The following is a 24,803-nucleotide window of genomic DNA, read 5'->3' as shown; positions in this document are numbered from 1 at the left end:
ATAATTAGTGGAGCCATTACCACGATAGTTCCTTTGATGGACATGCCAACAATTCTTTTTAATGTGACCAGGTTTTCCACAATTATAACAGACATTCCCTTGTGGACCCAATTTGCTTGTTTCGATTTTGAACACATTTGATTTTTCTGCTGGTGCACAATCTTCATAATCATTTTTCTCTTCAAGTAATTTTGATTTGATTTTGCTCTTTAGGTAATCGACTGTTCTGTCCTTCTCTGGTAATACATCTATTAAGTCACCAATGTGACTGTAATTTGAAGGTAATGCTCTTAGCATATAGTTCAATTTTTCTTGTTCCGTCACGGTGGCGCCGGCATGTTTCAGTTCGTTCACATACTTCTCAAAATCATCGAAAAATATATTTACATCAGGATAATTTTTTAATTTCACACATTCTAAGTTATTTCGACAAACAATTTGTAGAGATGTTGAAGTTTTTAAATACATTGCATCAAATTTTGTAATTATATCAAATGCGGTCTCACACTCATGAATATATTCCAACTGCTTGTTTGTTATGGCGCCGTAAATGTAATTTGTAGCTTGGATATCCTTTTCTTCCCATTTTTCCACGTCATTGTTTTCACTGACTTTTCGCTGAACCACATCTTTACACTTTTTAAATTGAAGAAATTTCATCATACGCACTTAATTAAAATAATACGAACCATCAAATAGCAGTATTCCGATATCGCTGCTTCTTGTACATGCCATTTTTACACTAGTACCGGTAACTTTTAAAACAAATTATAACTACTAAATTCTTCATTCATATTCACAAACCACGCTCTGCTACCATGTTAAATAAATCGATGTCATATGAAGAAGCAAATCGAAAAATAAGAAACGTATCTTTTCACATTTTTTATTGAAACTTAACAACGCGTACACAACATTACGTCGGCATCCATAGCTCGCACACAGAGAAGAGAGAACTTGGTGTTGCCAATACGGTAAATATAAATGTACCAAACTAACAAATACCTGATTTTATTATGATCACAGTTTTATCATTGTCATGGGATCTCACTGCCAGTGGTGTAACTAAACCTTTAGGGCCCCTATGCAAAAAAATTTCTTGAGCTTCCCTAATAAATTTACAGTACTTTCCCCAAAAAATCGTGGTTTCCAGAAGCCAACATTTTAATAATGACTTTTATCATATCAGGATTAATACTAGTTAAAAATCTAATATGTACACACATGGCTTTCTAGTACCGCCTGTTAAATTATACACATTTTTTGCTGCATCTCAAAATTATTTCCTCAAATGATCCTAACTTAATTAACCAATTTTCTTGCCAAGGTTTTTTTAGTTTCGCCAATGAAGCCAAGATGGCAAACCTGTACAAGCAATACTGTACAGCCTCAAAAAATTAGACTAGAGTCTAATCAGAGTGATGGAAGTTCTTGATTTCTTTTTTTGTGTTTTAAATAGGTTTTTCAAATACATCTTAATTCATTGGATTATCTGTTTAAAGGTAAACATTTTGATTTAAGAAATTATTCTCTCTAGTATTTTAGTTTTCACTTTTGTGTTTTCACTTTCGTTTTCAATACTTTGAAAAGAATAGAATTCTTTTTTAAGATTATTCTAAATTTAATTAGGTTTTACATTAAATAATTGGTTTCAAAAATTACATTTACATACAAGATTTTTTAGTTTCACCAATGATACCGAAATGGCAAAAATGTACGTATCATTCTGTTTTGCATCTCAAATTTAGACAATGGCTAATAAGAGTGGAAGGAGTTCTTAATTTCGTTTTGTAGGGTCTAAATAGGTTTATCAACTACTTCTTAATTCATTGGATTAGTTATTTAAAGGTTAACATTTAAATTTTAAAAAAATTTTCACTGAAGTATTTTGTTATTTTTTTTTTTTTTTTTTTTTTTCACTTTTGTTTTTAATTCTTTTAAAGAGAAGGAGTTCTCTCTATTTTTTTAAAGTTTTTTCTAATGTTTCTAATTAGATTTACTTTTCTCCCCTTACTTTGGGGAAGGCCCAGAATTTTCGAGTAAACTATTATAATTGAAATACATTGAGGTGGTTCATCGGCTAATTCTAGATACAGAAAAGCAAGGATTTTTGTAGAAGAGAGATTTCAATTAGTTTCAAAGTTCCTCACCCCCTGATGAAGTGACATTGAGATTGATTGAATTCCTCTTCAGTTTTTGTTCATTTTTCTTTAAATTCCATGGTTTTTGAAGAGGAGTTTGGCTTGTTTGAAATGTTTTGGTTTAATATTTTAAATTCATTGTTGCATTTATATGTTTATTTGAACCTTATTAATTATGAATTTCAGTTTCTAGTCTTTGTAAAATATTAGTTCTAAATTTCTTACTTTATGTGTTTAATGATAATTTTTCTGCAGCTTAATGCACGAAAAGAACTTGGCATGTTTTTGTTTTGTTTTTAGAAGGATTGTTGTGTAATTATATTATATATATATGTATACTGCCAATTGCAATAAAAAAGAAATGTGCACAGTCTCATGTACAAAATTTCATTCTGAGACTAATCGTCTTTGAGTTGTGCGATGCATATATATGTACATACATGCGTATGTACGTGCGAATATGCATATGTCAAGAAAAAATCCCTTTTGAATTCATTTTAAACCCATTTTACAATACATTTGGAAAAAAGAATCCGTTATTCTGTTTGGACATACGGACGTTGCACAAAAAAAAAAAAAAGTCCAAAGGGATTTGGTATATATTATTAAGGCAAAACCTTAAGGACTATTTGCCTAGGGGGATGGATGCCTTCGTGGAGGTCTTCCTAGGGAAACTGGCTCGTATACACATTACACATGGGGGAAGGAAATTACGAAGGCCCATGCAGCCAGCACGTTCAAGGGATTTGAGCCTCAGACCAAACTGTCAGTATTCAGCTACTGTAACGCTCTGCTGCTGGTGGACCCCAGATGCATTCGGGAAAGGTCAAAATGGATATTTCTGTTGAAATATGATAACCAAAGTTTTTCGCGATTATGGTGCTTTCTTTACTTTGTGCAAAGAAATAAAAAAGGGAACTTTTAATTTCGTTCAAAAGTTTTGTTTTCAAACAACTAGTAATACGTAAACAACCAATTAACTCATTTTATGTTGCACAATTCAAATAGTTAACAGTGCTTGAGAGCATTTTTGTAACATCATTCATCACAGTGTCATATTCTGCCAATAATTTGACATTTGATAAAAAATTAGCTATGTATGTATCTGAGGTACTTTCTCTGTGTCTGCGAAAACCATTGTTATTTTTTGCTGAAATTATCTGGATTTAATCTCTCTAAAACTTATTGAAATTGATTTCATCTTTTACAGAGTTTTCCAGTATTTGATCAATGCAGTTATTTGCTTCCCAGTTTTTCTTTTCCATACAGCTTGTGATATGATGACAACTTCCGTCACACTTTTTTTTTTTTTTTTCCTTATGGAATGTTTGCCAGTGCTGTATTTCTGTTGGCAACATCTGTCCTTATTTGAAATTAACCAATATGGTTTGTAATAGTCTTTGTTAAGTTCAAGTGAATAAAATAATAAATAAAAATCTGTCTCTAAAACGGAGTTATTAATCATTATATGATCTGCTGTCTTGATTTTCATGAAAATCAGTATCTTTTGTTCTACAAAGGCCAAAATTTAAAATAAATCCTTTCTTATCCTTTGTAAGAATTTCTTGATAATGCCCAAAATTGGATGGATATCTTTCATTTTTTGCATCTCTAAAAGCGATTGGATACCTTTCATCACTGTTTATGACTGTAGCTAAAATATTTTCTGATAGTTCACCTTCGTTAATGATTTCACTCAAAATATTTTCTGGTACATTTTTAAGTCTTAAAATTATATTTAAACAGTCTGACGCTGCATTTAAATGTTCGCAAATTTCTGATAAAATTCGCAAAATTCAAATAATACTTCCCAGTTTTAGTGTTATGCAGCTCTGCAAAATCTTGTAGAATCAGTCTTAGACTTAACTTATCAGCTGGTTTATTTCATTATTGGCTTCAACCCATACAACAATATCCTACACCTTGATCATTATAAACGATGTACTGTCTCATGTTACTGGAAATGCGAGTGATTGTTCAAGCAGCACTAATATCCTTTTGCATAATATTACCATTCTCTAAAGCTGTAAGTACAAAATCCCAAATCTGGATCTCCAGTGTATGAAACGATCTAATATTCAGACTTCCTGATAACCAGTAATCTTTTCCTTTAAGAAATTTTTGTATAATTTGTGCTTGTACATTTGCTATTTTTTCATAATAAAACATGTGGAAAGCCCGATTCTTAATTTCACTTCAGCACTCCTGTTAGTCTCCTGAATCACTATTTATTTATTTTTTTCTTTCATCACCGCATGACTATCAATGAGAAATGACTTAAGCAGCAATGTCGAAACAATTTTTTAAATTTTTAATATTGATAATTGAATACCAAAGACCATGGTAACCTTTCATGTTGATATTATGCTTACAGTCTTCAGCTAAGTCTGCTGCCAAATATTGAATGTGTTGACGAGAAATTTAACAGGAATTTCTTTCCATATGCAAAAAATAGATTTTAGCATGATACTCATAGGCCGGAAAATTGCATTTAGTGCTATTTGGATTCTGAATAACTGATTGGTTATTCAGCTAAGCTTAGTGCTGATGTGGCTGAATTAAAGAGAGGCAAAATTTTAGAATTTAGAGAAGCATTAAGAGCAAAGTTAAAAGGATGGCAAAAACGTTAGAATTTAGGGAAGGCACTGAGTGCAAAATTTAAGGGTAGCAAAATTTTTAGAATTTAAGGGGGCTCTTGGCAGCAGAATTTAGGACATGCAGACACTGCACCGGACCACAAAATAAGTAGCGGTGTCTCTGGATAAGCCTTAAGTACATGTGGAAATTTATTTATTTGGGACTCAGATAAGCCTTAAGCATGTGTGGGGAACAGGTGCAGATGTCATATATAATATAATAAAATTAGTGCATTGTAAAAGGAAGACAAAATTCATTGGAACATGTCTTTAGTCGCCAATCTCATGACTCATCGCCAGTAGTGTGTTACAGAAGATAGCTAAGCTTTATGCCATGAATTTGAAGGTTTTCAGATAACATGAACAAAAAGCAAAATTTTCCAATTAATGTAATTTGTAGAGAAGTATTAAATAAGAATTATATAACAGAAGTTTGTCATGACAATGCTTCATCATAATCAACTAATGGATGGCAAAATCTGTAGTATGATTCTAAATCCAGATACCATATATCACTATCAATAGTAAAGAAAGTGACTGTTGTTAATAAGGAAAAAATTTCCAGTTCACAATTTAGTGAGAATTCGTGGCATGACAATTGCAGGAGCAGGACTTGAATAATGAAGCTTTGTGACTGAATGAGAAATTTTGCCTATCTGTAGAATTAGAAAGAAAGCATTAACATAAAAAATGAAGCAAGTTAAATAGCTTGCATCAATGAAGCAAACAAATAAATATTGAGCTTTATTTTTCAATTTTCATTCCTTTAAGGGGTAAATACGTCATTATTTCATGAATCACTATTTCATATTTTTAATTTAAAATTTCTATGTCATCTTACTACTTGTAGATTTAAACTCATGACCTAATATCTGAAAAAATTCCGACAAGACTGGATCTTTGAATTTGTTTTGTATTTTCACTTTGGGCAGCAGTATAAGGTCACAATCTAATTGTATTTAACGTGAACACAATGTAAATCTAATTGTATTTAACATCAACACAAATTAATCTTACTAGACTGCTGGATAAATTTTTGTCCCATTTTAACTTGAATTCGTATGACGCAAACTAATGATAAAAAGTGTATAAAAGCAACTGAAATATTTATTGGTACTCCAACTTAAAATTAAAATCAAGGAGATAAAAAAAGAAACTTCTGCTTTGGGATCAATCAGAGCATTAGGTACAACTATTCAAAGGGTGATGTTAATTGCCCATGAACAGCACTGCCCACTGAAGACCACTTTTTGATGCTGCAGTGTGGTAAAGTAGAGTAAAGTGTAAATTAACTGCATAGTTCTGTGGGCTTCAGGTATCGCAATTTGCTTTGGCCAGTGGATGCATAAAGATGAACAGTTTGCCCAGAAAAAAGTTTCTTTAACACCTGTTTATCATTGTTAGTGCTTAGAGTGGTGCTAAGAACTCGAGGATTGGATTACAGTGTATAATAGCATAGGTTTACTAGTCATAGCAAATTAGTCTTAGCAGTGGTCCTGTATATCATGTAATCTAGCCAGAACTTGCCACATAATGTAACCCCACAAATATTAGCTGAATCAGTATGGATCTTGCGGTTTTCTCTTCTAAGAATGCATTTTGCTGGATGACTATACAGAGTGTCAGATAGAGGAAGCAGTACTATAATTTGTGAAATGCTATTGTAGTGAGGTAATTCTACTTCATGTAGCCTGTAGCTCTTCCTGTCTCGAGTTTATGGTCAGAAACAGATTTGTGAAATTGTGCGAGTCTCAGTTGAGACCACATTTTAGCTGCTTCCAAATCATTCACTAAATTCAAAGAAATGTGGCATAAAAGCATAAAATAATAGTAAACATACCTTGCTCCTTAACATGAGGTGTTACTCCAATTTCAGATGAATTGGGTTCTCTATTACATACAAATAAATCTGATATTATTTGTATGTGGTAATGTAACACACTTATGTATTGTAGCTTTGATATGATGTTGGAACGAGAGAACATTGCTCAAAAGAACTGGTCAAATTGTTCCTCATACCTAAATTCTATTGAATATATCTAGGGTACTCTGCATAGACACCTTGGCACATATTTGCATTCATCGACTATAGGTCAAGTCGGCACACAAAGACGAGAATGTCATTGTTACTGCAAGAACTGAATGACAGCCTCATTCAAAGTACGCAATTCATTGCAAAAGATACATCAACATTAAACATGATCATAGTCCCTACTGAGACTACCTTTTGCCTGTATTTAATCCCTAGAAGAAATTCATCATTGCAACCTCTGGCACTTTCTGGTTATATGCACTTTTCTTACCAGAAGTCATGAAAAAATGTTCACAAGGTAAAGCAGCATGTCATCCAAATACTTGTGTGCAACCCATGATGTTGCAAAAATGTACTGGTATGAAATGTTGATATTGTGTGATGTCAAGGTTGTGCAATTCTCAGTTTTTTCAAGAGAAAGTGTTTCTTGCTTTTTCACTTTTGTATTACACTTGTATGGAATTCTTACTCCACAGCCATTTTGAAACTGGCTCTTGCCTTTTATGCATTATCTTGGTGAAAAATTTACTTGCCAACAAGTTTACAAATACTCTCTAATGTTACTTTAGAGTTCAAAATTTTTTTGTTGGGTGGTGTTGATAATCAGAAAGCACCTTTTTGTGGGGGCTATTATAGTTGCATTCAGTAGTTTGTATTGTGCTGACAGAGGAATGGTCAGAGCTGTCACTAGAACTTACTGATAGTCTCTTTTGAAATGTGCACATGCAGTGCAAATCACGTATCTCTGTTTAAGGGATTGTACCAGGCTAAGAACAGCCCTTATCTTTATTTAATCTCTGATAGTGATTGTTTTCATTGCAGCATGAGTTGAAAAAAGATATTTGTATATTTCTTATCTGTTAAAGTTACTGTGTTGCTTTCCTCATCACTTTGGCGTTAAGCAGATTATATATGAGGTTATGTTATTCAGGCCTTTCCAATTTAAAATTTTAGGTGAAAAATGTTATTGTTTTTAAGTTTTACATACCAGTGTATCTACTTATCTGTCCATACATATGCCATCTTGAATGGTATAGTGTTTAGCTAAGACTAACTGTTAGTATGAGAAGGAAACTGAGAAAGCACATTGTCAATTGGCATACATTTACGGCATGGGACATTTCTTGAGTGTTGCATTTAGGATGATCCTTATGTAGAATTTCCTCCATAACATGTGGTGTCCTCACACTCCTTGATTGCCCTGTACCTTACAAGAAGGTGGCAGAGAAACTAGTTCAAACTGGTACTTGTTGTTGCTCACTGGGCTTAGGATCTGGCATGTGTCTTGCAGGAAAATGCTCTGTTACAATGTTTGAGCTTCCTATTCTCAGCTGTACCCACAAAATGTATGTCTGCCTTCTGATTCATGAAATAGCTCATTTACCTTGAAGTGTGTTCACTGAAATATGCCATATATCGTTTTGCCACTTGAATTACTTCCATACATTGTATGATAAAAAGTACTTGTGTAGGTGTATTTTTCCATCTCTAAGTTCTGTCAAAGCATTTTAAATCACTTTATGTAAAAGATAGTTTATGATTTAGTTGGCATCTACTAAATTAGTAACATCATCGTCTGACAAAAGTAATTATGTGCAGCTTCAAACTGGATGCAGTGAAATATGTAATTTTTTAAACATATGTCTTTCGTGTGTGAATAACCAGCAGTTCCATACTTGAAACCATTTATTCTGAGTATTATAACCATTTATTCATTATTTTCTTCCATAGCACATGAAAATTCTTCAAAATAATACTTTCCAATTCTAGTCATCTGTTATTTAGCAGGCTTTTACTTGATTTAATTCATTCTGAAGTAATTTTTTTTTTTCAGAATGCAAGAAATAAGTTTGTACTTGTTACCATTATTGCTTAGAGTAAATTAAAATTTTAATATTTACTTCAAACCAATATTATCTTCCACCCTCTTTACCTTTAGCTAACTGTGATAATCTTACTGGTGTTTAATACATTGAAAAACCTTGTAATACATTAATATATAGGTTTCCTAAGCATATTTTAAAATGTTTCATTTTTTTATATGTTTTCTATAGCCATGCAAGAAGAAGTTTTAAAACTGGTGTTACTGGCATTAGAAGATGGATCAGCATTGTCGAGGAAAGTCTTAGTAATGTTTGTTGTACAACGTCTAGCTCCTCATTTCCCTCAAGCATCTAAAACTAGTATAGGCCATGTGGTTCAGTTACTTTATAGAGCGTCTTGTTTTAAGGTATTTCAACTTCATTATTTTTGTTTTTGTGGGAAGAGGCATCATTTTGATATCTTTCATATGTAGTTTCATAACATTAAAATATTGAAATATTAGGCCTTGGTTTAAAATCCTGATGTTATCTGAAGGCATACTATCAGTCAAGCAGTAAAATTGCTAAATAATAGTAGTCTCACCCACAATTTGTATCCTGGCAAATGAGCTGACTGCATGAGAGTTTTTATGATTTTCCTGTTGTATGTAATATGAATACAAGCCAGCTTTCCTTAGAAAGACGTCTACAAGCATACCCCTTCTCCAACGGAGACAGCTTTTAAGTACTTTGCTCCAATCCTTATTTTAGCTTTTTCTGTAAAGTTTTTTATAGCATATTAACTACATGATGCATTGAAATATTCCTTTATATTTCAGAAGACAACAAACATTTTGAATAGTAAAAGAATGAAAATCGTTGTGAGTGTCTTGCTAGAAAACTGCTGTTGTTTGGTATTTCAAGAATCATGTCAGTATGTAAAGAATTTTAAAGAAAATAGATGCAGAATCAGAAAAATTTGTAAAATAGTGTATTGATAGAGTGTAACAAGGATTAGCTAATTGGCAGTGCTAATCTTTTATCTGGTGGGCAAGCTTTCTGCTGAATCAGGATTCATACAGTCCTTTAAAGTCCTTTGGTTTTGGGGAATAGACTTTTGGCCTTTAAAAGTCCTTAATTTCAACAAAAATCGGCAGAATGTCCTTAATTTTAACCATCTAAAACTTCTGTTTGTTTTTACAACTACCATTTTGAGTGTGAATTAGCATTTTGGAGGAATATTTTTGCCGATTCACTGACAAGTATGGTTGTCTTTTGAATAAGTGAATGGTTATAATTTGTTTACATTTCTAATATAAACATTGGGATACTTGAGTTTCTGGGCAAGAAGTGAAACATAAGCATTTTGAAGTTATTTCATTTTTTCTAATGAAGAACTCTTAAAAAACTTTTCACTTTTAGGAATGTGAATTCTTTTATTAAACATTCTAAATTTGATGACATATCAACATTTTGGAGATTTTAAGATCAGTTTCTAGAAGATTTTTAATTCGGAGGCCTGGGAACTTTTCGACGATTTTTTTTAAAAATTACAACATTGTAAATCATTAAATTAATGGTAAGGTATTGAAATTATATTAAAGAAATAACATTAAAATGAAATATTTTTATTTTTTGTTATATTACATAAAGTACCTTCCATTTGGGGGATTTATTGTACAATATTTTAAATCTGAAAAATAAAGGAGGTAATAAATGCACAATTTACTAAACAACTCTTTGCAAAAGCAAAATTACTGTGAAATGTCTTCTTTTTAATTTTTTCATGGTAAGAATTTATCTCTTGTTATTGTCTCAGAATATTCAGAGTTCTCATAATGTGCACAAGTTTTCTCTATAAAATTAATTTTGCACTTTTTTATGTTCATGCCCCCCCCTGAAAAAATATTTTTGGCTGTTTACTATTGCAGAAATAGTAGGGGTAATTTTTCTTTAGGATTTTAGACCTTGAATATAACAAAATGAAAAATGTCTTCATGATATAAACATGTAATGGATGTATTTTACAGAAAGTTTATACAGTCAAAAGTTGTTAATTCGGACACCCATAATCCGGACCTCAAAGCTAAAAACTTTCTGCGCATGCACCGCATTGACACATGCGCATAGGCGTTTACGCGTAAGCGTAAGACCTTTTACCACTGCGCATATGCGTGTGCACAAGCGCAGAATACGTTTTCGCGTGCGCGTTTTATGTATAACGGACGATATAATCTAAAATTATCTAATTATCTATTTCAGTTAATGTTGATGATTGCGTTGTTCCTAAATCTTCGAATTGGATCCGGCTTATTATTTTTTGCAGACTGTAAGAGCAATTTTATAAAAGTAAACTTGAACTTTCGATTATGTCAAATAGAATTTCCGATTCTGGAGCTCCCAAAGGATCGTACAAAACGAAAGTATGTTTCGATGCCCATTAAAAAAAAAAAAAGTGGAATTGCTGAAAAAAATGGATAAAGACATGAAGAATAAGACAGAGAGTTTAGTGAAAACGAAAAAATTTCGATTGACAAGTTAATCAGTATTCTCGGTACAACAATTAACGGGACTTGAACAGCGGAACTTTGTAACTGAACTAGAAATTGTGTCTGTTTATAGAATTAAAGAGAAAGTATTATCACATAAAATGAAGCCACTTAAAACAACTTACATTGAAAGAAATGTTTAATAAAGTAAACAAATAAATATTAAGCAATTTTTTTTTGTAAATTTTGATATCCTTTAGATTATAATTGTTCTTTATTTCATAAATTAAGGTTTCATATTTTTAATTTTAGAATTTCTGCATGCCATCTTACAAGATTTAAACTGATGATCTATAATCCGGAAAAATCGATAATTCGAAATCACCGAAGTCCCGACGAGTCCGGATTAACGACTTTTGACTGTAATGAATTTCTTACTTTTTGGAGAATTTTTAGAACAATGAAAACATAATATTTGAATACTAATTCAGAAGTCAAACAACAAAAATCAGCGTTATATTTTCAAAATTTTCACAGGTCTAGTTTCGATGGTTTTACCGAACCACCATCCTCAGCTGCAAAACCGCAAATGAATAAGATAGGAAATAATAATTAGATAAGATTAGAAAGCCTGGACAAGAATAAGCAAGTGGTGCCATCTGTTGGTGAAACCAGAACTAAAATATAATTTCTTTAAAGGCCGAAGGCAAAGATGGATTGGAATTAGGATCGTTAACTAGAACAGAGAGATTTTTTTTAATGTGAAATGCCTCTAGAAAATCCAGTTCTCCAATGGAAGATGTTTTTTGAATAATTTTGGCAGCAGAAAAATTGAAAGTGTGACTTTCGGACCAACAATGTTGAGCAACAGAAGACTTCTGTGTTTCCTTTTTTCTAACATATGCCTCATGTTCCTTGACGCGAAATTTTAAGGCTCTCTTAGTTTGGACAATGTAAATTAAACCACACTGGCAAGGAATCCTACAAATACCCCAGGAATTCATATCCGGAATGGGGTGCTTGAATATGGAACTTGGAATTTTATCCCGAAAGTTAAGTTTCTGCAAAATATGTGCAACTTTATAGCTAATTGATGGAAAGAAGGGAATGACAACAGAATTTTTATAATCTCCTAAAACAAGAGTGTGCCTTTTAGTGTGTGGAGATGAGAATTTTTTAACCGCTTGATTAATAATGTTGGGTGAAAATCCCCTGTCAATAGCTATTGCTTTTAAATAATTTAGTTCTTCATCAAGGGATAGTTTGGAGGAGCAAACTTGAAGAGCACGGAAAACATAGGAATAAAATGAAGCTAACTTTTGTTTAGTCGGATGACATGATTTAAAGTGTGGTGGAAGGTAAACCGTAGTACTGAAGTTGGATGTGTAACGTGTGACCATAATGTCGAGAAACGGAAGAGAATTGCAAGTCTCAAGTTCAAAAGTGAACTGACTAGCAGGATCAATAGAATTCATTGTTGAAAGAACTTTACTTAAATCATCTTTATTACCTTCAAACAGGGTAAAAGTATCGTCTACGTAACGGAACCATGCCGGGAAGTTTAAAGTTTCAAACAATTTTTATTCATAATAATGGATGTAGATATCAGCCAGGATGGGACTGTGGGGGCTTCCCATGGCTAATCCCTCAGTTTGGATAAGAACACTTACATCGATGGTGTCACTAAACTCTTAAACAAAGGACCATATAATCCGATCCCTAAAGATCCTTCACCTTTGGACCTGTCAAAATAAAAACTACAATCAAATCTTCACAAATCATTTCAAGCAACTTAAAATATTCGCTTATCCCATCTCTTGCGAATTGTGCCAGGTTATATGCTCTTCCGAAAATTCATAAAAGTGGTATTCCTTTCCGCTCTATTGTTTCAAATTTAGGTACTGCCTCGTATTCATTCGCTAAATATTTAGTTTCTAGATTTTCAACTCTATTAGACAATAACATTTACACCATAAAAATTCAATAGAGTTTGTAAAAAAGGTTAAAAACATTCCTCCTAAGAATTTAAGCATGGTTTCTTTTGATGTAAAATCATTATTCACCAATGTTCCAATGGAGGGTGTATTAAGATGTCTAGAAACCTGACTTCGCGAATTTCTTTTCTCTTGCATCAAAATTGATGAGCTAATTTCTGTCACTCAACTCTGTTTGAAACAAACACATTTTGTTTTCCAAAATAAATATTACAAACAAACTGAGGGATTAGCCATGGGAAGGCCCCTCAGTTCCATCCTGGCTGATATCTACATGCATTATTATGAATCAAAATTGTTTCAAACTTTAAACTTCCCCGCATGGTTCCGCTACATAGACGATACTTTTACCCTGTTTGAAGGTAATAAAGATGATTGAAGTAAAGTTCTTTCAACAATGAATTCTATTGATCCTGCTATTCAGCTCACTTTTGAACTAGAGACTTGCAATTCTCTTCCATTTCTCGACATTCTGGTCACACGTAACACATCCAACTTCAGTACTACGGTTTACCGTAAAACCTTCATCGGTTTGCCTTCCACCACACTTTAAATCATGTCATCCGACTAAACAAAAGTTAGCTTCATTTTATTCCTATGTTTTCCGTGCTCTTCAAGTTTGCTCCTCCAAACTAGCCCTTGATGAAGAACTAAATTATTTAAAAGCAATAGCTATTGACAGGGGATTTTAACCCAACATTATTAATCAAGCGGTTAAAAAATTCTCATCTCAACACACTAAAAGGCACACTTTTGTTTTAGGAAATTATAAAAATTCTGTTGTCATTCCCTTCTTTCCATCAATTAGCTATAAAGTTGCACAGATTTCGCAGAAATTTAACTTTCGGGTTGTTTATTCTCCCATCAATAAAATTCCAAGTTCCATACTCAAGGACCCCATTCTGGATATGAATTCTTGGGGTATTTATAGGATTTCTTGCCAGTGTGGTTTGATTTACATTGACCAAACTAGGAGAGCCTTAAAGTTTCGCGTCAAGGAACATGAGGCGTATGTTAGAAAAAAGGAAACACAGATGTCTTCTGTTGCGCAACATTGTGGGTCCAAAAGTAACACTTTCAATTTTTCTGCTGCCAAAATTATTCAAAAAACATCTTCCCTTGGAGAACTGGATTTTCTAGAGGCATTTCACATTAAAAAAAATCTCTCTGTTCTAGTTAACGATCCTAATTCCAATCCATCTTTGCCTTCGGTCTTTAAAGAAATTATATTTTAGTTCTGGTTTCACCAACAGATGGCACCACTTGCTTATTCTTGTCCAGGCTTTCTAATCTTATCTAATTATTATTTCCTATCTTGTTCATTTGCAGTTTTGCAGGTGAGGATGGTGGTAAAACCATCGAAACTAGTCCTGTGAAAATTTTGAAAATATAACGCTGATTTTTGTTGTTTGACATCTGAATTAGTATTTATTCGGCGTGTTATTGTGTCTTAATTATAATATTTGAATGTTTCACTTCTGATTCTAGAAGTCGTTTTCTTAAGGCGGCTATCACACGGCGGTTTGTTTCGGAAGGACAACTGTTTGGAACAATTTTTCTGCTTTGTCACGTGATATACAACAGCTAATCACCGTAGATCACTTTGGGGTTAACATGTAAAGGGAAAACTGGTTCTCTACTACACACAAAGGTTACCAAAATTAGTTATTTTTAGCGTAGTTGGCGACACATTAATTAAATCGTCTGCTTGTGATTCTGTGACAATACAGATAGAAGCAATTCTGGGAGCGAAGTAAACACGGCCATCAAACGCTATGTCGAATTCAAAAGAATGTTTCATTTTAGGAGCCTCTATATTTGCAGCTGCTTTCCTCGTTAAGAAAAAAAGAAAGGCTAAAAGAAAAATGTGGGCAAGACAATGGCTGTTGAGACGTAAAATGCTGGGCTGCTATGAAAATTTAATGCGTGAACTGGCATTAGAGGTAAGAGCTATTTCTTTTTTAAGTTTAAATATGTGCACATATGCATCCAATGTTTTACAAATAAAATGTGGATAGTTTATAACTCATGAAACGTACTTAAGACTTTCCATATAATTTTTAGAACAGAATTTCATTGCAAATGATTGTAGATAGATATTTCAAGATTTTTTTTCTAAATGCTTTAATTTTTAATATTTTATTTTCATTCACTTTCATTTTTATGTAGTTGTATTAGCATTTGTATGTATGTGCACTGTAAATATGTATTTAACTACATAACAAAGTATATGTGTATATATTAAAAGCATAAATTTAAGAAATGTTTTATGGTAGTCTTCTGTTATCGGGATCTGATTCAGAAATGTATACACATACATATGTACATACATATAGAGAATGTTTTATGGTAGTCTTCTGTTATCGGGATCTGATTCAGAAATGTATACACATACATGTGTACACACATATACATATGGAGTACATGAACACATACATCCATACATTTCTGAATCTGGTCCTAATAACAGAAGAGTAAATTTATTTTTCAAATGTTGACTGTTCAAAATATTCTTTAAAATTTTATGCTGCTTGAGTACATGCATTCTTATTTAGTTTGCTGATTTTAACTATTAGTAAGTAATATATGGTGTCACTTATCTGTTCCAGTTAGCTATACTGAATATTTCATTATTTTATTTATTGCCTTTTTAAAATTAATTGTGATGATTTGTCTGCCTCTTCTTGAAAATGTTCCGACACACTAAAAACTAATTCCGACACACTAAAGTGTTAAAGCAATTTGGCATTCCTCGTTAAATCATGTTAATTATTTTTATATATTTGTTATTATATCTGATTATATTTGATTCTCGTGTAAATAATTAATTGTTCAAATATTCAGTACTCTTCTGTTAATGGGACTGGATTCAGAATGTATGTATGCATGCACACGTGTATAGATTTTATATGTACATATTTATGTATATGTATACACACACATACATACTTATATACATGCAGGCAATGAATGCATATATTCATACACACAAGCACATATACATACATTACCTGAATCCAGTTCCGATAACAGAAGAGTGCCTGTTTTACTTCCAACACAGAATTTACTGTTAAAAATACATTTCAACTTATATATTTTTCCCCATGCTTCAAGTAATATAAATATTATGTTTATACAAAAGCCTTTTATATAGAGTACCTTTAGTAATCTCTGGAACTTTATTAATTCCACCATATCTAGGCTGCACTCATGTAATTAATTTTATATAATACTGTTAGTCTAGCAAAAAGTGCCATATTCTTTGAAATTTTACATTCATCCTATCTCAGCTATAACTTCCTTATAAATTCAACTAAGTTCCCTAGCAATTATTGCAATTTTTAATCTGTTGCAGTTATAATACAACTGCATATGATAAATTTCAGGAATTTCTTTAGATTTTTATGATGTATATAATATACTGGGTGATCAAAAAGTCAGTATAAATTTGAAAACTTAATAAATCATGGAATAATGTAGATAGAAAGGTAAAAATTGACACACATACTTAGAATGACATGGGGTTTTATTAGAAAAGCAATAATCCGATCAAAAAAGCAATAATTAGCATAACAAATGAAGACAAAGCAAAGATGATGTTCTTTACAGGAAATACTCAATATGCTCACCATCATTCCTCAACAATAGCTGTAGTCGAGGAATAATGTTGTGAACAGCACTGTAAAGCATGTCCGGAGTTATGGTGAGGCATTGGCGTCAGATGTTGTCTTTCAGCATCCCTAGAGATGTTGGTCGATCACGATACACTTGCGACTTCAAGTAACCCCAAAGCCAATAATCGCACGGACTGAGGTCTGGGGACCTGGGAGGCCAGCATGACAAAAATGGCGGCTGAGCACACGATCATCACCAAACGACGCGCGCAAGAGATCTTTCACGCGTCTAGCAATATGGGGTGGAGCGCCATCCTGCATAAAAATCGTACGTTCCAGCAGGTGTTTATCAGCCAGGCTGGGGACGATGCGATTCTGTAACATATCAGCGTACCTCTCACCCGTCACGATAGCAGTTACAAAACCAGAATCACTCATTTCCTCGAAGAAAAAAGGCCCGATAATGGTATTTTTTTTTTTTTTTTTTTTTTTTGTTATAATAAAACCCCATGTCATTCTAAGTACGTGTGTCAATTTTTACCTCTTTATCTACATTATTCCGTGATTTATTAAGTTTTCAAATTTATACTGACTTTTTGATCACCCGGTATTTATCAGTTTTGCATTTTAAAGATATTTGCTTCAAATTCAAACTTTCTTATATTTTAGTATATTTTGGCATGTTTTATGTCAAGGAAATTTACATCTACTTAAATGATTGTATAGATATAAGCATTAAATACATATTCATTGTTTGTGCTTTTGATGTTTTGGTCATAAATACAGACTTTTAAAGGTATGAACTGTAATTAACTTAGCCATTGCTTAGAAGTTTAATAATGTTAATTATTAAATTTTTAGGACACTGAAGGCTATCGAAGATGGCTGCGGATGGATACTGCAACATTTGAGGAAATTTTAAGCCTGGTTTCGCCAATAATATCTAAACAAGATACACAAATGAGATTATCTATACCAGCTGGAGAAAGGTTATCACTCTTCGATTTCTAGCCACAGGTAAGTGTCCGATATATTAAATTATTAAAAATATGAGCTGATTCTTATTTAAAATGAAAGAAGAGATAACATGCAGTTAATTCTGTTGTTATTTTTCAGGAGAAACTCAGAGCTCATTGGCATATCAGTTTAGAATTGCCCAAAATACTATCTCGGGTATCTTGCCAGCTGTGTGTAAAGCGCTGTATGATGTCTTGAAAGCTGAATACATGGACACGCCTACGTCAAACAAGCATTGGGAAGAAATCGCTACAGATTTTTATTTAAAGTGGAGTTTTCCAATGTGTTTTGGTGCCCTAGATGGCAAGCACATTAAAATTAAACCACCACCTGGTTCTGGTTCAACGTACTATAACTATAAGGGTTATTTCAGTATTGTCTTACTTGCACTGCTTGATGCTAACTTAAAATTCATATATGTTGATGTAGGAATGAATGGAAGAATTAGTGATGGAGGTGTTTGGGACAAAAGTAAATTAAAATCACTGGTTGAAAGGGATGAATTATTTTTGCCAGCACCAAACTCTTTGCCAGGAACAGATGTTAATGTTCCATATGTCATAGTGGCAGATGATGCTTTTCCACTAACCCAATACATTATGAAGCCATATCCTGGAAGGCATCTCACAAAAGAAAAAAGAATTTTTAATTACAGACTGTCACGAGCAAGAAGAATTGTAGAAAATGCATTTGGCATTCTAGCTGCCAGATTTCGACTTTTCGGAACAACAATATTGACATCGCCACAAAAGGCTCAATACTTTTTTGGCAGCTTGCTGTCTGCACAACCTGTTGCACAGCAAAAAAGAAACAACAAATTTATACACTCCTGAACATAGTTTAGATACTGAGGATTTCGAAAATAATTGTATAAGAAAAGGAACATGGAACGAAAGTACTTCTAAATTTATTTCATTGCAGCGAAGTGCACGCAATGGTTCGCAGGAGACAAAAGATGTCAGAGATAGATTTTGCAATTATTTTAATGGTATTGGATCCATTCCCTGGCAAGAAGCCATGTGTGACATACACTAAGGCATGTTTGAAATTATTTTGCATGTTCCAATAAAAACTCATGTATATCTCAAGTAGTTCCTAATTATTAATAATTTATTAAAGCCTCTAGTATATTCTTAATCATATATACAAACACACATAAAAACAGTGAATCACTTTATTATAGTTCATCTATTAATGACTGCCATGAAATTACTGCAAATTTATAATTAAAAAGAGAAAATATTAGAAATAAATAAACAAGTATATTCACGTTTAACAGAATTTTATTGTGGATATTTGAATTCATAAGTCAAATTTTGAATTTTCATCCGTAACAGTTCCTGATCAGCAGGACACTTTACTGTCTTCAGCTGACCAGCAACATACGCTCCAAACAAGTCGTTCACATCTTTCTCTTCTGTTATGTTTTTTAGACATTTTGTCATTGTAGTAAAAAATTCATCTTCAGGTTTTTTTCTTTTTTTGCTTGTGCCTGGAGCAACCAATTGACTTCCAGACATTTTGGGGGTTTCTAATAGATTGCATGTTTCTTCTGTGCTTGTAGGAGGAAGAACACTTTCTGAAAACGTTTCAGTTTCTTGAACAAAATTCTGAAAGAAAAAGAATATTTAAAAAATGAATATTATCAACTCTATTAACATGTTGATGGCCATGGCACTTTTCGGATTCCGGTCCGAAAAGCCAAATCTATTTAATCATATGTTATTAATTTTTATAATTATATTTTTTGTTAATTTTTTAATAAATTTTCTGTTTATGCAAGCTAGCATTGATTTTTTTTTCTTTTCCCAGAAGCAATCTATCAATATTAGCACTGATATATTCCGAGTTTAATCGTAGCTGCACAAAAATGGCAAGTAAACATAGTGCGAGATAATTCGTAGTTGCCGTCCTAGAAAAGAACGCAATCTACGAGTTATCTCGTAGTTGGCAGTCAACGTGTTAATTAATGAACAATAAATCCGATTCAACTAACATTACGAATAAAGTTATTTAATAAAAGGAATAAAGTGCTTAGACTTAAAATTATGGGAATAGTAAAATAGTTAAATTAAAATAGATGACTATGTAAATTTGAGGTAGGTTAATAGGTTCTTGTGGCAAAGGATCTGAAGGATACCAGAGTAAAATAAATTCAAACCATGTTTATCAATCCAAAATCAATTTGTCCAGAATGACTACTAATTTCATTTTCGCATTTTGCGTTGATTCAATATAAGCTTTGTTTCACTTTTCAAATTGTTGCCACCAAATATTATCACCCTGTATGATATTTAAAGAAATTAAATAATGAAGAATCTGCATAAATATATGTTTCTCACAGTGTGATAAAGCAATGGTACCTAAGGCCATCAAATTTTCAATAACGTAATCCTCTATGAATATGGGCATCTGGAAGCCTAAATTTGAAATTTGTCCCATTATTGATTTAATTTTGTAAAACTTTTATCGAATTTATGATTAACAAATTCAAGAATTTCAAAGCAAGCAATGGCAACATTGTACAGGAAAAACATTTTAATCTCCAGCATGGGAGACTGTATCATCAGCGGCGTAGCTAGAGGGGGCAAGGGGGGGGCCATCTGTCCCCGGGCGCAGAATCCAAGGGGGGCAAAACTGATGTTACGACATTTTAGAATTAAATGTTTTCCATCCTTGGCAAGCACCTACTGAAAACCCTAGCTACGACTCTGTGTATCAGAAATTCTAAAAATATGGTCATTTTAAAATTATTTTGAGATATTGCTCTTGAACTGAAATTTATGGTTTAAGTGTGAAGAGCATGATATTTAATAAATAAAGGTAACACACGAAATGATAAAAAACATGCCTTTAGGCGTAATTAAAACACTGAAACCTTTCAAATTTCATTTCATTACTTTTATATGTTTTTTTTAAATTTGTTTTATTGAATATGGTAGATTCTGCAAGGACTATACATCTCAGAGGTGGCTTCATGGTAGATTTCCGAAAGAGAAACTGGAACACTTGGGCAAAACAAACATGCAACCACCCTGATTGCCAAGATATGAATCCAGAGTGGCAAATGATAAAAAATTTTAAATTTCACATGAGCCGTAAACACAGAGAAAGAAACATTGTATGATTTTTATATTACAGCACACATATAAATTTGCTAATTTAATGGATAGTATTTTTAATATAAAAAATGTATAGATTTAAAAATTACCATTACAATACACTCAGATGAATTATCCATATTGCTACAACTGGCCATAGCAGTAAAAGAGTCGTCTAAAAATTGAAGCCGTACATAACGTTCCCACTTTGGAACAAATCCAGTGGATCCTGTTCCACTTTTAAACAGCTTCGCCTTTTTTCTTTCCTTCCTAAAATATGTCCTGAGGTTCTGAAATTTTGTCATCACAGTCTCTGTAAAATGGAACAATTTTATTCTATGTAGTATTATTAATTCTAACAGATTTTGTAGAAAGGGGTTTATAATCTGTGGCAATATAAGGAGTGGATCTGAAGATCAATCTATGTTAACACAAATAAATTAAAAAATATAATTAGTGGTAAATAAAATAAAAACATGATAAAAAATAATTTGACAGAAGCTGCAGCTGTGCATCTGCTGGTATGTAAATATAATATGCACATATATATATAATTGCATCAATATAAAATGACATATATATATGTTTTATAGAAATACATATGTCTGTAAGTATGCTTTTATTCATACATGCATCTAAAAATGAGGACACCTTATCACATATGTACATATGTAACATATGTAGATATAATTTTATATGCATTTAATTGTATATATGCATATTACATTTGTATACCTGCATATAGATGTTTAACACAGCTGCCATTTTCTTGTAATTTCTGACAAATCATTTGCCCAAAGGTGCATTAGCCCAGAACGGCTATTAATTTCAAAACGGTATTTTGCATCATATTACTAAAAACGCAAAATCACTTTTAAAACTGTCGCCACCAAATATTATCACCCTATTTTATATTTAAGAAAAGTAATAATGAAGAATCTGTATGAATGAATGTATACATTTCTTGCATTCTGAAAAAACAATGATAGCTAGAGCCATCAAATTTTGAATAATGTAGCCCTCCATTCCCCCTGGAAGCTCGAATTTTGTTGTAATTTATTTCATATTTTGTCAGACTTTAATGAAATTTTTTATCCAAAACACCCCTTTGAATGTAATGTAAAATCTGAAAGCTTTCAGAATTTTTTTGTTTGCTTTTTTACCCCTGATTATATTTTTAATCTTGTTTGTATGAACATAAATTGATCTTCCGATTCACTGCCATAGATTTATGGAAGATATGAATTACTATCCATATTTAGTTTTAAAAAAAATTCAAAGCCGATGCCGTAAAAAATTATAAAAAATTTCACAGGAATATTCTACTTTCATAAAAGAAAATAAATATATATATATAATTCATGCATGTATATATAAATGAGTATACCTTATTTCACAAATGAAGTTGTATGCACCAAATTTACTAATAATGAAATACATGTAATGTACACTGGTGAAATAAATTAAGAGAATTTGTATATTTTATCGAATTGCATGAAAAGAACTGAACTGAAAGAATAACCACTTCATCTGGATAAAAATGCAAGTGTTGTAGGGCAAATACATAAGCATACACATGTGTGTAGGCCGAGTCAGCAGAAAAACAGGCCGTCCACTAGTTTTGGAGATCATAGATCAAATATAAAAATTCTCTTAATTTATTTCACCAGTGTACGTATATTACATAATGTACAAATATACATAAATATTAGATTTGTAAACATATTTTTAAATATGCTTATATAAAGAAATGCATAAATTAAAAATGTCTATATATTAATATTCTCAGCCACTCTAAATTTCAGTAAACACTGCAGTATAAGATTGTTTCTTTTCAAAAATTTATATCCCTGACAGGGCCTTTATTAGATTTAAACATATTTTTAAATTTAACTGAATATTTTTCAAAGGACACATAGGTGTATATTTATTTATTTATTTATCTATCTTTTTTTTTATTTATTTATTAGAAATCTCAAAAAGCAGTATACATTTCTTTTTATAGTCTAAAATATTATTCAGATATTGATCAATTAAAGTTTTAGTCAGCTCTGCTTAAATTTAACTTTCCTTATTTACTTTTTAAATAATAATTTTACCAGAAAATCTGTTTCTGAAATAAAAATCAGATTTCTAAGTTTTAACTGGTACAATTATATTCGGAAATTTAAAGGTTTTTATTCTTAGCTACATCTTTTCGGGTGATCCATTGCAATTTAGTAAAATATGCTCCTTTGCAATATAGATTATACCCATATGCATAAATAAATCATTTTCATACGAGTGTAGAAATACCAAAACAGATATTAAGGGTATGGAAGTAATTGCGTCACACGCTATTCCAATAAGTAAATTTTTTAATTCACCTGGTAAGTTAACGCGGTGAATACCATGAATCACGATAATGTTTACAAACATGATTCAGCGAAAATTTGGCATTCGTTTTGGCGACAAAGCCGCCTGTGTTTTACAAGTGTTTGCCCATATATCGCGAATGTAAAATACATACTTTTCTTTACATAATTATGCTTACGTAACATGAAAAACATCAAATGATATATTTATATATACATAGTAAATGTTTATATTTAATTAACAGCACAAAATGCAATAATAAACTTACCAGGCATAAACGTATGTCCATATTCAGGCCATTTGTCTGCGAGATGCTGAGCGATTGTGATATATGCATTCCGCTTCAGAAGTTTTTTGGTGTAACTGGGATCTGTAATATCCCATAAACATCGCCTTTGCCTCACTTCTTCAATAAGTTCAGCTTCGATTTCTGTACACCACTTGCTACCATTGCAGTCCGCCATCTTGAATGTTGTTTTGGTTGATGATGATGATGAGGGATTCGAAGCTGATAGCTGATTGGTTGAAAATGAACAACCTGCAACTTTTGCCGAACAGAAGCAAAAAATCGAGCATCTTTTGCTCAGTACTAAACCAGGCAGAAAAGTTGTCCGAAACAGTTGTCCTTCCGAAACAAACCGCCGTGTGATATGGGCCTTAACATGTTTATCTTCCCTTTATTTTCTCTATTTTTCGCTAGGCGCAAACATGGAGAAGATCAAAAAGGCTTCTAATCTTATCACATGGACAGATATTTACAGAAAGGAATTTTTCTATTTATAAAGACATTGAAAACTGCCCATTTAAAAGGTTAATCTTATATGTCTCAGTGCATTATAAACAGAACTGGCACCAGGCATTTTTCCACTTGATGCAATCTCTCTAGGTCTTAAATTCTGCTTCCATGGTGTGTCCTAAATTCTTAAAGTGTTGCCATTTCTAGATTTTGTTGCTCAGTGTGTCATAAGTGAAATGTGAAAAAAAGTGTGAACAAAAGTGAAGTTCAGCCATAGATAATATCTTTAATTGAATTTATTCAGTTCCCATTTGCTGATAGGTTCTTGATTTTTTTCATTAATGGCCCTTAAAAGTACACTGGTTGAATAATGAAGAGAATTTTCATATTTGGTCTACGATCTCGAGAACTATGGGACGGTGTTTAATAAAATTTGGTGTGAACATAGGTTGATATAATACAAACAAAATAAATGTTAGAATAAATAGTGGTTAGGATTTCCAACCTCTCCACATGTGCACGCATTTCTGTCCTGAAGATCGAAATAATATAGATAATCTTATATGGGCCATGATGTGTGAAACTCTCTGAGTTCGGATATACTGCTATGTAGCTTTTCACTCATTTTTGGTACAAAAGCATACACTCTTCTACTCATCCTTCATCATCCCAGATCTCATATTGCTCCATTAATTAAGGTTTTGTAGTTATCTTCACACACAGTTTAGTGAATGGTATATATGTGGGAGCTGCTTCTCCATTGCCAAAGACCCCAGTTAGCCGAGACACACTGGAGTTGTCTCATGTTATATCACTGGGAGATCAAAAGCTTTTGAATTTCCTTGACAATATTTTTTTAAAATCTTCCTTAAATGACATGCAAGCC

At 32.3% G+C, this 24,803-nt stretch overlaps 1 protein-coding gene across 9 annotated transcripts in view; it reads left to right on the top strand.

Annotated features, from left to right (window-relative positions):
* Positions 1-24,803, top strand: part of LOC118202998 (uncharacterized) — a 309,092-nt gene that overhangs the window by 106,315 nt on the left and 177,974 nt on the right. For 8 of the 9 annotated variants that reach the window (XR_015038645.1, XR_015038646.1, XR_015038647.1 and 5 more), the window contains one exon: positions 8,864-9,039. The exons of the other annotated variant lie outside the window; for it this stretch is intronic. Coding sequence is in view for 5 of the 8 variants with exons in the window: in XM_085807995.1 (XP_085664121.1) it covers positions 8,864-9,039 (176 nt within the window). In the remaining 3 variants the exon portion in view is untranslated. The remainder of the gene's footprint in view (positions 1-8,863; positions 9,040-24,803) is intronic. 9 annotated transcript variants of the gene reach the window in all.

The sequence above is a fragment of the Stegodyphus dumicola genome, chromosome X1, assembly GCF_044657685.1.
Source record: "Stegodyphus dumicola isolate Sdum_Otavi_A_Nest chromosome X1, ASM4465768v1".
Taxonomy (NCBI): Eukaryota; Metazoa; Arthropoda; class Arachnida; order Araneae; family Eresidae; genus Stegodyphus; species Stegodyphus dumicola.
This window is presented reverse-complemented; position numbering and strand designations above follow the sequence as displayed.